General features: G+C 35.9%; 1 protein-coding gene across 2 annotated transcripts in view; it reads left to right on the plus strand.

The window, feature by feature from the left end:
* Positions 1 to 14,146, plus strand: part of CLVS2 (clavesin 2) — a 62,659-nt gene that overhangs the window by 35,031 nt on the left and 13,482 nt on the right. The window contains exon 4 of one of the 2 annotated variants that reach the window (XM_045842509.1): positions 11,981 to 12,091. The exons of the other annotated variant lie outside the window; for it this stretch is intronic. Within the exon in view, the coding sequence (XP_045698465.1) occupies positions 11,981 to 12,091 (111 nt within the window). The remainder of the gene's footprint in view (positions 1 to 11,980; positions 12,092 to 14,146) is intronic. 2 annotated transcript variants of the gene reach the window in all.

Consider the following 14,146-nt stretch of genomic DNA (forward strand, 5'->3'; position numbering starts at 1 on the left):
ACAGCACAGTCTTGGAAGGAGTTGGTAGAGCTAAAAGTGTTCTGGCAAAAGATCGGAAACATCACTCTGGCTTCAGTGATCTCTTCTCTCTCCAACTTTTTACTGAAGCCAGCTCTTCTCTTCAACTTCTTCCTGGTCAAGAACTTAAATTAGAGAGAAGCCTGTGTATTATTATTATTTTAAAATAGACAGATTATGGTAGCATTTTAAAATGCCTTTCAATATATTCATGAATCTTATTTTTTTGCTCTATTGCTGTTTTCTATGTATCTGCTACAGTCTGAGCTATCCAAACTTGGGGACGTCGTCACACAGCCTACTGACACTTGAAATTTAACATATTACACTGCTCCTCAGTTTCTATTTCAATTTCTAGTACAATTAGTGGTCTCTCAACTAACCAAGATTAACAAAATGACCTGTTTTCCATCATTTTATCATAAACCTCCTCTGCATCCAATCATTTGTTAAGTTGTGTAGCTTCTATCTTCTTCATAGCTCTAATGTGTGTACTTGTTTTCCTTTTACAGCTAATACCTCGATATGACTCAAATTCAGTCTCTAGTTACTTGTATAGTGCTACAATCTCAACCTCATGTCTCTATCTTTGTTTTTTCCTTACTCAAAATCAAGTAAATTTAGACATTTTTCAGGCTTTATCAATTGACCTGGGTAGGTCAAAACATAAAATCACTTTTTTATTCCAATAAATGTGTACCAGAGACACCTATGGCTCTTATTCCATTCTTATCTTCATCCAATCCCAAGTATGATTATGGTCTTGTCTTTCCCTTAACCCTCACCACCTCATCCCTGCTGGCCAGTGGTGGGAGGTCATGATGGTAGGGCCTGGTGGATGGATGTTTGTGTCACACATCACTTGACTATTTAAAAAAATAAGATAAAACTCTAGTTGTTTTTTTTATTTTTAATCTGAGACAGAATGTCTCACCATAAAGGGATTGCACTAAAACTTAAATACTAAAATATCAAATTTCCATAATAAATTACATACCCCTTGTAAATTAAGTGCAATATGTCACTCTCTTCTCAAGAATGCTGAGTGCTCAGAACATACAGGCCCTTATATGAGACAATTTGGATGGTCCAGGTAGACCCCAAAATCACCTCAGCCATATTGCTAACATTTCTTTACCCTTACCTTCAACTGCAGACAAACAGTTTTGGCAACTATACTCTAAACGTGGCCCAGTTTTTCTATTTCTGGTCTTACTGCTCTTTCTCTCTGGGGCACTCTCTCCTGCTTGCTCCATTGCCTCATCCACAACTAACAGATTCTCATTGACATCCAGGATCTCTTCTAAATTCTACACCTTTAGGGAGTTCTTTCCTCTCTCTTCAATCTTTGATGCTTGCACTTCTTTAAACATCATAACACATTTGGAAATAATGTTTCCTTATTTCATGTTACTTATTCTCTTTACCAGATTATAAATTCCTTCAAGGTAAGAACTCTTTATCATTCATATGCCCCTTATATTATCCCAGACTTGAGTAGTTTTCAGTAAATATTTGCTAAACTTAATCAGTGCTTGGAGTGGTATACTGTTATCTCTTTTACTCCAGCAGGGCTCCGATGCACACTGAGTCTGCCCTTTGAGTGTGTCACTTGTGGAGGTGGTTGTGTGGCCATGCCTCAGTAGGGTCTGTAGCTGTCCACTGGGAGCACTGGCTCTGGGGCCTCCTGGGATGTGCAAGTTAAAGTGAGCCGCCACTTGGGTTCTGTCTGGAGCCACCTGGCATGAGCTACAAAATGATTTGCAGATGGTTGCTACTTATCCTGGACTAGAGGAGCCCACGAGAGGCCAAGCTGTGAACTAAGAATGGTTGCTGCTTGTTCTGGGCCTAGGCCCACTTAGTGAGAGGTATGGGACGTGCCAAGGCCTGAAGCTGATTGTATGAGAAATTTTAGAAAATCCTAAAGCATGAACCAAGACCAACCATTTGTATAGAAAAACCACTGGAAAAATCTTCGGTGGGCCCAAAAGCTGGGTGCAGTGGGATCTCAGGGAATCACCAGATTGGGCAAACAGTGTGAGCCAGGTTGATGGAGTCTCAGATATGGCATTTGCCTGTCAGCTCTGTAGTGGGAGGGCTCAGCACAGGAGCAATAGCCTCGGCCATCAGTTCTCTCTGGGAGAAAGCACCCTGAAGCTCTTGATGTGATGCTGGACAATTCCATTTTCCCCATGTTTCTGGTGCCTTTTAAGTTGCAGCCCCAGTATAGAAGCTCAGAGGGAGTGAATCGGAGTATGGTCACACATGGGCTGTTTAAGAGGAACTGCCTGGGACTCTAGAAGCTTCCATCTCCCTCAGCCTCAATCCTCACTGGTTTTTATAGCCAGAAGTTATGGGGACCTTTTATTCTGGCACTGAAACCCTGGGCTGGGGGGGCCTGCTGTGGGACTGGGATCCCTTGACCCTTAGGGGGAACCCTGCAGCAGAGACACCCATCCCAATTTTTTCTACCATGTGTGAGTGTGGGACCAGCTCATATTACACCTTGACCCTCCTACCAGTCTTGATGTGGCTTCTTTTTTAATTACTGAGATATATGACTTCCATTCAGCTTGATTTCAGGAAGTCCTGAATGATAGTTGTTCTGTAGTTTAGGCATAATTTCGGCATGGTTTTGGGAGGAGGTGAGTACCCTGTTTACTTACTCTGTCATCCCTTCATGTTGATTTTTTAAAAGCATATTTGTAAGTGTGTGTGTGTGTGTGCATGCTACACTGTCATTTCAGAATACTTGAAAAGTAAAAACTATACAAAGAATAAAATAAAAGTCATCTATTATTCTATTACATAGAGTTAGCTAGGCTAATATTTTGACATATTTTTGCAAGTCTTTCTTTAATATTCCTTGTAATTAAATAAAAAAATTTTCCTGATTCATTAACCTAATATTATATTTTGATTATTTTCTGTTAATAATTCTTTAAAGTGCCATATTAATGGCTTTTTAATACTATATATTATAAATACATTATACACTAACTTTTGTTGAAATAAATTCAAATGGATTCCAGTGTTTCCCTCACTACAAAACATACAAAACATTCTTGCACATAAAAATTTTCCCCAATTAATGACAATTTCTTTATAATTAACTTCTAGAGCCAGTATTAAGGGAAGCAAGGAGTGTTTTTGAGGTTTCTTTCAGGAATATTTTACCAGTTTATATTCTTTCAGTAGAATAGCATGGATCCTGTTTTGTCAGTGCCTAGAAGCATTGAATTTCTTCATTAAATGCAGTTTTGCTAGCCCTTAAATATCCACTTAACAACTTCCACCTAATTCTTTTTATAATTTGCTTTTCTCAGTCCTCTAGCAGCAGTTCTGCTGCTTAACTCCCCTTTGGCTATTTTGAATATAAGAACATCAGCACTTTTGAATGTGTGCTACTAAAGTCTTTTAAAAGTCAAGTGAGAGATCTAATCCATTATTGATACAATGGCTGGGGTAAGAGTCAGGACTGCCTGCTGGAGCTGACAAATAGGTTGGAGCTACAAGCCTCAAGACTGAAGTCACAGAAAATTGCTACACATTCTGTTTTGATTTAAAATGACACCATTATTTGTTACCCGTGCTATGCACTCCGTTTTAATAAAAGAGCCCGACTTAGACACATTAGTAACATTTTTACAAGATAGTAGTTTTTACTTTTGATTTTCTCCTGCCGATATACTTGATTGAAATTGGTACTTCACGGACTGTGAAGAGGTGTGAGAACAGCTCCGTGCCATGTTCTCCCTGTGATTGGTGTGTCTTCTCAACTCCCCCACAGGCACCAGGCACACACCAGCCGAGACTCGCTTAAATAAGCCTTGTGTCTTCATGTTAAGGCGCTGTGGCTGTGATTTGCTTCAATCTGTTTTCAACCTTCTCTGACAGAAAACTAGCTGGGGAGAATACCACCCTTATTCTACTCGTGAAAGAGAGATCTTGCCATTCAGCTATATAGCGGCTAAACATGTTATTACAGGGTGGGCAAAAGAAGGTTTACAGTTGTTCATATGGAAAATAATACAATAATTAATAAATAATAATACAAGGGTAAACTGTATTTCATGTACTCGAAATTGTAAGTGTTGGTTTTACTTCAAGAAACATTTTCAGCTAGGCAGAGCTCTTTCAAGGAAGAATATTTTACATAATATTCCACTTTAAGTTGTCTGTATTTTACTGTTATCAAGATTCAGACATCCTCTTCCATATGTAAAGTAGATGCAACTGAGTCACTAGTGAAATTTGAGAGGATTATCCAGGCATAAGGATGTATTCACATTAATATACCGGCATCGTGTTTCTGGGTCCTTCACAGGGTTGGGGGGCAGTTTATTTGAAGAAGTGTTAGCCGGCACCAGGTGATTAAGTGTAGGCACACACACACCAGTGACAAAATAATGATTTATCTAAAATTAGAGTATATCTGACGGAGTTCAGAGGGGAGAGGAGAGGGAATTTCAGGGGAATTTCAGAGGAAAAGGGGAAGGGTTTACAGGAACAAGTATAAAGGACACATGGATAAAAACTAGGGGTGGGTGGAAATGGGAGGGAGGAGGGGAGGGCTGGGTGTGGGGGTTGGGATGGGAGTAAGAGATAGAAAATTGTACTGCAACAACAATTAAAATAAAATAAAAAAATAAAAAAATAAAATTAGAGTATATCTGAGATTTTTAGATCGATTGGTCAGTTCTCATCCACAAATTTCAGAGGCCCTTATCATATAGTTATCATTACTCCTGTAAGATTGTTCTCCATAATAATCCCTCCTGTCTACTTAGTAATTCTGTGTATGTAGCTAGGAGGGAGGGACAGAGATACTTTTGCTAACAGAGACAGATTTATCTAATAGGTAAGAAAATTTATCACTGGGAACTAGCCATGAGTATTATGGATTACTTAAATACCTAGTTCAAAACGTATTAGGAAAAGAAAGAAAAAATGAATAACGATGCTTTTTTTTCTGTGAAATCAGTAAAATAACTTATTTACAAGTGATAATATACTGGTGGAAGAAGGAATGAGATTTTGTATTTGTAGAGTTAAGCAAGCCAACCATACTGTTATTTAGAATTTTAAAACAAAATAAAAAATTTGGAAATGATGGTCTACATTGAGATTACAACAATGATAAGAGCATCACAAAGTGCTCATTTTTATGAGAGCAGGTGATAATCCCGCACCATCGTGGACGAGGAAGGGTAACTCCTTGCCTTTCTCTGGGCCTGCAGCTCCACACACCAGAGCAGCCCTTGGCCACCACTGCATTCTGAGTGACAGGAGAAGATTCCCTCTCATCCCTGTGAGTGGAAGTTGGAAGACTGTCAGTCCAAACAATAAATGCTGAGGGTAGAATCCCTGAAGCAGCGAAGGCAAAACGTTCACCTTCGAAATGCTGGTGTGAGACTAGCACTCCCTATAGCACATGTCCATCTGCCATTTAAAGTACATGATTATTTTCCTTCTAATTTGCTGTGAGACCATCCAGCCCTCTAGTAACCCCCTGTAAGCTTTCTTTTTTGTACCCTGTAAAAGAGCTGGCCAGGCAACATCATTCTGCTCAGGCATCATTTGTAATTAGCTTAAAAAAAATAAAACCAGAGGACACCCTCCGACAGGGCTGAAAAAGAGCAGAGTTAGCACATCTCTATAATGGGAACTGAATGTCACCAACGGAGAGTGACAGGGAAACAGAGGGTGATTAGCAGTCACAGTGTCGCGAAATTTTCTTTAGTCAAATACTGATGTATACAGGATGGGGAAACTGGCTATTTTTTAATAGAAATGTCAGAGTGATATGTAGTTGCCTTTGGGTAGAGCGTATTCTGTTGACCACCCTTAAGAGAAATACATGTTGACACACTTCTATTCATGATAGATAATTTAAACAAAAGCTGACATTTTGCTACAGATCTTAACATAAATCAGATACTGTAAAGCATGCAAATATATGTCTAAACAAATCAATTTTCAAATTTAAAAATTCAACCTACAAGTTGTATATATTTAGTGCATATTTGTATTTAGGACTTTAACTTTAGGGAGGGCAAAATTAATTTGAAATATATTCATATCTCAAAAATTTTAAATTATACAAGGAATTTTACCTACAGTGCCACATATTAGTGGGAAATTAATGTATCCTACTAATTATCCCTCTAAATGATCCATCATGGGTAATCCAAGTTTCTTAAAACATTAATTAAAATTAAATGCACTGTTTTCTGAGGAATAATGATAATTTAAACCTGTAATTTACATGCATTATGTTTCAGAGACTGGTCATCAAATAGAAAGATTTGGTAAATTGATGTTTTGAAATACCAGGTAATATGTCTTTGAAGGCTGACTTGTTTCCCATAACAGGAATTGACTATTTTTTTTAACCATTAAATTAAGTTTTTTTTTCTGTTGGATGAAAAAATTCCTAAGTGTTATAAAAACTGGTTGTGGAAAATGTTAATCATTATTATTTCCCAATATATCAGAGCAATTTTAATGAAACTTTGCTTCTACATAATTCTTTGTGTCTAACCAAGTGTCTTTATTATAAGCCCATCTGGGCAGCATGTCCTTTTAACGGCAGGTAAAAATTAAGAGACTAGAGGTGAATCTTCTTCCTGCCTGTGTACAATTCCAATTTAAACTCATCTCTGTAGCATCTCTTTGTTTTCAATTTGTTATTTGCATTTGTTTACATATGGCTCATTACCAATTATGAGATGTGGACAGAAAAGACATTCCAATTAGCTGCTAATTAAATAGTTTATGGCTATCTACTCTCATTTTGGCAGAAGACACTGGTTAGAATGTGTTGGTCAAATCTCTTGTTTCCCCCATGAAAGCAACTTAATGACTTTCCTGGACCTGTCTGTCCACTACTAATAAGTCTAAATATATGGGATCACAACTATGTTTTTGTTGTTGTTGTTGTTGTTTTTTCAGTGCTAGACACTGCACAAGATGCTAGTGGTAGGGAATGGGAGCAGTGCTTCGGAATTACTATAAACATGGCTTCCTTTAGGAATCTTAGCCTTGAGGAAGATGAGTAGGATGTGTATACAAATAACTAAGACAACATTCTAAATGGTGGAGATGAGGTATATAAATAATACTATACCATTTAGAAAGGATACCTGCAAAAGACATGCTTAGGAAAACATGATGTGGTTTGCACATCAACATAGACCAATCTTAGTAAGTTTAAACACATCTGAAGGAGACTAATATTGATACTACTTAAGGAACCAGTAGCACCAACTGCTACGATAATCACCTTCTGCTTTCTATACATAGGCACATTTTTAGAATGAGAAGTATCATATGTGTTGTATATGTATAAAACATTATAAAAACACTATTACAGTAATTCCAGGCTGTTAGAGTTTCATGTCAAGTGTTTAAAATTTAACTGAAAAAATTTGGAAGCATACCTCAAGATGCTTAGAGTCTTGCTTTTGCCTCTGGTTGGTAAGGTTTTTAGTGATTATTTAAAAAATTATATTTTATTTTGGTTCAAAATTTCTACAGTAAGCATATTTTATATTTATACTAAAAGAATCATGAAAGGATGGTGTAATATTTTTGATCCTAGTATAATTTTAGGGATAGAGTTATGGAGTAAAAGGAGTAATTTCTGCAATTATAATTTTATTTCTATATGCACTTTTTGTAGTGCATATAGCAGTTAAAATTAGGTGCTTCAAAGTGCAAGAGAGGGAAAATAGAAAAACAAACATTTAAAAAACCTAGCAGATTTAAATCTGAATGGGTGGGTTACACACGATTTTTGCTGATGTCCACACTGCAGTCACATCTTACCACAGTTGATAGATTTAGGGTCCCTAGATAAGTCTTGTGGAATGAGACCAAAGTTGTGGATTTATTTCTCATACAAAAGTTTTCTTTGCTCATATTTATAACTGCAAATTGTACCATGATTGCACCAGAAATTGTAATGATTTGTTCTCAGATGTGACAACTGGCTTATAATAATATCTTAACACACAATTTTTTATATTTCATTAAAATAAATTAAAGAATTTGAATAAGATTTGAATTAAGATTCTTTAATTTTTCTTTTTGAATAGATGTATGCTTGAGGCAAACATATTTTTGCTAGAAATACCTGAATAATTTTCTTATGTATATATGACACATATAAGTATACTTATCCACATTATGTTTACCTCTGTGGTCACTTCCATGGGTGTAACGTGGGGGTTGATCGTTCATGTGACAGTACCTAGGGGCTGTGCTCAGAGTAACAGCTATGGGTAGCCATCAGCAGTCTTATAAAATGTTGTTCCCCTTTATCAGATAAGGAGATTGTGCCTCAGAAAACTAGTTTATTTAAAGAGTAAATATCCGAATCTATTCCATTCAATAAAAACTTATTTAGTTCCATTCTGGAACACACACACACACATTTTTGAATGCTTTGAATGTAAAGATGATTCAGGGACAGTCTGGTTCAGAGTCTGGTGCACAAAACAGAAATCTCTATGGATAGATCAAGAAAAAATGGATTTAAAACGTAGAGTTAGTGCTTCAAACCTTATTGGAAAGGTGGAAGAATGAAAGTTAGGAGAGGACTGTTCGTGCTGTCTTGGTTTTGAGTTCTGCAGATGTGAGGCAGAGGTCAGAAACTGCTGTCTCCACTCTCTTATTGCTGCTGTCCCAGAGGCCTCTCACCCTCCCAAGTGGCATCTAGAAAGTGGAAGGTGTGGTTCAGACTCTGCTGCAAACCCCTCCAGAGCTTCAGTAGGAAGGTGACTGCTGCTTTCCTCGAAGTCCTTTAAACCTTACTCAAGTGCTCCTTATTGAGATAACTCTCCTATGCAGAATCCCTGCTGTGATATTCATATGTTTTAGTTCTTTGCCTCCTATCTTGTAGGGTAGAAATGGATGCCAGGTTCAGCACCAACAGACCGAAGAGCTCACAGTTTAATAGTGGAGGCGTAAAAATAAAGAGACAATTTCAGGGTAATATGGCAAGGACAGCATTGGACTTAGACACTGTGCTGGTGTTGGAGAGCTTTTAGTGAGTCCAAAAGTAGAGAAGGGAACAAAAACAGCTTCCTGGAGATGATATTGCCTGAATAGTTCTTACAGAATTAGCAAGAGCAGATTGTGCAAAAATGGAAGAAAAGACACAGCGAGCACATGGGAGAGAACAAAGTGTGAGTAAGTTGTAAAACAGCACATGGACATGAATAGAAATGAAAGGGATGGAGGGAAGTGACATGTTGCTAAGCAGGGGAGTGGAGGTAGTGGGCTTTGGATTTCACTGTGATCACATTGGCATCATGGAGGGCAAGTGGGCAACTGGATGTGAGACCGACCCTGTGTTCCTCTGGATGCTATACCCTTAGGGATAGCTTGTGCTAGGAAAATCCCCACTGGCCAGGGAACCTTTAAGAAAACTTCTCTGCCTCACTCATATCACCATTAATAATGGAGATGATAATAATAGTCTTCTCTGATATAATCTACAGCCATAATTTTTTAGATGGCTCTATTATTTGAATATGCTCTGCACAAAGAAACCCCAAGATGGAAAATTAAAGTAAAGGGAAATCAGGTTGATAGACAGATGATCTCAAACAAGCTCATTCAGAATTCCCAGTGATTAATATTAGCCAAATATGAACTCACCATAAACAAGTCACCACAAATAGGAGCAGCAGAGACAGCAAATTCAAGAACTCAAAGACTCAAAAACCAAGTACCTATGTATTAAATAGGTACGTCATCAAACAATGTTACTAATCATGGAATGTAAAAAAATGAGCAAAAACCAAGCAAGTACACAATTCAAGTCTCGTGAGAATCTATTTTACACACACTAGATCGGCAAAAACTAGAAAAATTCACACTATCAAGTGCAGTATGTGGAACAGCTGCAACTTAACTGCACTACTGGGGGAAAGAAGAATATAAACTGGTACAACTGCTCTTACCAGTTTTGTAAAGTAGAGGTATATACACTTTATGACTTGTTATTGACACTTTTAGATAAATGCCCTATGTAGAGAGTACACTTGAATATGCAAAACAGACATGTTTAAGAAGGAGTCTGCAGGGCAGTATTGCTGGCAATGGCAGAAAAACCAGAAATCTGGGAAACAGTGTGCATGAACAGAAGAAAAATAACTTGCTGTACCACATAATACTTTACTATTCAACAGTAACAACGAACTAAAGCTATACACATGTGTAAACCTCAATACAATGAGCCTCAAAATCAATGTTATGTGACATCAGAACAATGCATGCACTATGATAACATTTTTACAAAGTTTAAGTACTTAAAAAACTTAACAGTATATTTTAGATTTATGTATATAGCAAAAATACATTAAAATACATAAACTATAGAGTAAATATATTTATATATTTGTAATATTTATAAAATACAATATAAGCCAAGTAAATGCTTTTATTTAAAATATAATGTGAAATTTTAAAATGTGAGGGAGGGTGAAAGAATATGAATACAGTGAATTTTAAGGTTACCAACAATTTGCTATTTCTTCAGCTGAGTGGAAGACTGGTGGGTGTTGATCTTAGCTTTGTTTTTACTTTTATATGCGTTATTTATCTTCTTTTCATGTATAAAATGTGATTACTTCAAAAAATATTTGTCTGAATTTCTATTTGATTTATTTCTATTATTGTATTAACCTCTTGATGAATGGCATGTTTATAGAAGAAGTAATGACTGTCATAAAAGAAATCACATTTTACCTTTAGTGATTGTAACTTATTTATTTTTGAGGTACTGTGGGTTTTTAAATAGTGTGTTATTCTCAGAGGTAGAAATTACTTTGTAAAAATGCTCATCAGTTCTGAAAACCAGAGTACATAATTACTAAGGCTTATATGTCTCCCAAAGCAAAATAGATTAATGGTGTTATATTTTGCATGTTTTTTAATCTTTTGAATCTTGTTCAAGAGAATGTTCAAATTAAAAGAAATGCATGTACAGTTATTTTATTTCTTTATTTTTGTTTCTGTTAATGCTCAGTAGAATCCAGAAGAATGTCAGTTGTGAGGCCACTGGAAGCACATTTCTAGTGGTACAGTTTTCCTTAAAGAAGACATTAGCAGTCAATTAAGTGTGGAAATTTTAAACAGTAGCAAGATTCAGGTCTATTTATGTGGAATCCATAGCACTTCAAATGTTGCGATTAATTTTGCTTAAGGATTCCCTTCCTGTTGTGGAATAGGTTTGGGATGTACCTCTCTACATCACTTCAGATGCAAACGTTACACAGGTAGGTTCTTGCCGTTATGATAGCCCCATTTCCACATGTGTGGTGAGCTCAGCAGGTTTTGACTTTTATTTAATCTGGCAAAATCCATCTCCAAATTTCTAACACTGCAATTCTAGGCTTTTCTTTTGCTTAAGCACAGTTTCTTTTGTTAATGGTTGAAATGAGGACAGAAGAATGTTTAAAATAAAGTTGATAATAAGAGAAAAAGAATAAAGTGAGTTTTGATACCTGACATTGCTCACATTATAGATGACTACAGTGAAATTTAATAAAACATTTTAGTTTTAGTATACTTCAACATAAATATAAATCATTTAAATAAAACACTCATCTATCATAGGTTCATTATTTGGCAAATTTCTAATGCCTTTTAATTATGTTTCTTGACCTATAATGACTATTGGTAGTTTACAGGCTTAAAATATGGCAATCCTGAACATGCTGAAATCCTTACCAACAATCTTTATTGAGAAATATTTGCTTTATTATGTATTGGTTCTGTTTTTGTGTGAAAGTTGCAATGTTTAATGTGATGAATTCCTTCTTTCTTCTAACTATACAGATGATCTAATTTAATTGTGTTGAATAAAAAATTTGTCTACCATATGACTTTCTCTAAACCTTCACCATGTATTAAAGCACGTTGGATTTTCTTTCCCTCTATATTCCTCTAGGACAGTTTCCCAGCACGATTTGGAGGAATTCATTTTGTCAATCAACCATGGTATATCCATGCCCTGTATACTGTAATCCGGCCTTTCCTAAAGGAGAAGACTCGGAAAAGGGTATTTGTTTATTTCTGTTTTTATTTCCTTTCACATTCCCCATTCAATGAATTATGATACATAGTATGTGTATAATATTGGCTATGGTAAACATGCTTCCATATTGCATGTCAATATTCAACACACAAGACATTTAAAAATTCTAAAAGATATGTGATTCATTCTGAACAATATCTGTGAAAGAAATATTTAAAAGCTGGCTCTCCTACTTTTCTACAAAGTAGAAGAACATTTTAGCACTTTATTATATATTAATGTTTCTGTTTAAAAGTAAAAATATTGTTACCTCTCTATATTGGTACACTTAATATCAAGTAGATCTAGACAAAAGCTATAATATTATAAGTTGATAAATGGAATTACTTCACAATATGTATTGCATTAAATATAATGCATTGTATGATAGCTAATGTGATTTTTGTCATGGTTGTTCTGACCGATCACACATTTTAGAAAGAATGCTTATGTGTAGAAATATTAACATTCATTTAAATTACAAGTACCTTGAGTTTCTAGATTCAGTTTCACCTCACAATGAGCATATTCATAGTACACTCAATAAAATCACTACTCTGAGAATAAGATTATTTATATGCTGGCCAGCACTCAATCTGATGAGCCACATCAGCCAGGGCAAAATAAGATAATTTGTATAAAGCATTTAGCACAGTACATGACATGTGGTAAATGCTGAACATGTTTATTGTTATTATTAATAATATTGATTTAAAAGTGCATTTTAATGCATATTTTATTGAATTTTTCAAACAGCCCTGAAAGTAAGCTTAGTAAACATTATGTCCTATTTCAGAGCAGAGAAATATCAGTCTTAGGATGGATAAGTAACTTGCTTACTCATTTATACAGCTGTAAAGTGGTACAGCAACATTCGAATCAAAATAGCTCCGCATTTAGAGCTATTTTTACCATTGTGCTGTGACCAATTTTCAAATGAGTAGCTCCATAGTAAAATATACTTCTAAATCTAGGTGGAAGGTGATTTTCCATGCCTCTCAGTGAACAAAAAATCACTTCAGGTATTTCTGTGTCATAGAAGCCTCATTGTGAGTGGAAATTTGTGAAATAGTTGTTAAGTATGTGTTTGTATCAAATATTAGTGATGGAGAGTTTTCTTCTTATGAATTTGTTGAAAATGTTCCAGTAGTTTAAGAGGAAGAATTCCATAAATAATTATAATTGATATTAGAAATTGTTTTTACCGAGTCTCAAATTAATTTACATTTTACAATTCAGAAAAATGGATTGGTGTGCCTCGCAAATAACACTTGCAAATTTTGTTTTATGAAGGGATGATCAGGTGAGCAAAACACCCACTGGGGCTTTTAGTACAAATTATACTAGTGAACAGTTTTATAGTAGTCACTTTGTACATGCTGTTCTAAGTAATTTACATATGTTAACTCATGTAATCTTTAAAACAAGGCTTATTTTTCTCTTTTTATATATGGGGAAACTAGGCAAGGTGGTTAAGCAATTTGCTCTAAATCACTGCTAAGAGATAGTAGAACGGAATGTATGAGTTTATACAGAATGCTGCTCCAGGCAGAGGGAGTAGCAAACACGGAGGTCCTTTGGCAGAAAACTCCTGGTGTATATGACAAACAGCACGGAAGCCTCAAAGACTGGAGTAGAATGAGCATTGGGGAGGGTAACAGAGGACTAGGTAGGAGGGGAAATGCTGTGCCCGGCTCTGTAGGGCCTTGGATACCACTGCTAGGACCTGGGCTTTCAGAGTAAAATGAGAAGCATGTGAAAGACTTTGAGAACAGGGATGATTGTTCTCACATGATTTCAACACGGTTCTGTTCTGTTGAAAAAGACTGAAGAGGATCGAATCTAGAAAACCAGAAAAGCTCCAGGTTGGGGGGTTGATTGCATTTGACAATTTTGATGGTGCCTAAATGAATGCATTTCTACCATTATTCTAGATGGAAGGGAGGTATCTGAACTTTAACATTTTAATTAAAACTATATGACTTTGAATTTTTCATATAAGAAAATAATTATAGGTTAAAACTCCTTTACTTTATCTTT

Source organism: Phyllostomus hastatus, unplaced genomic scaffold (assembly GCF_019186645.2).
Source record: "Phyllostomus hastatus isolate PE091 unplaced genomic scaffold, TTU_PhHast_1.1 phas_contig_40, whole genome shotgun sequence".
Lineage (NCBI taxonomy): Eukaryota > Metazoa > Chordata > Mammalia > Chiroptera > Phyllostomidae > Phyllostomus > Phyllostomus hastatus.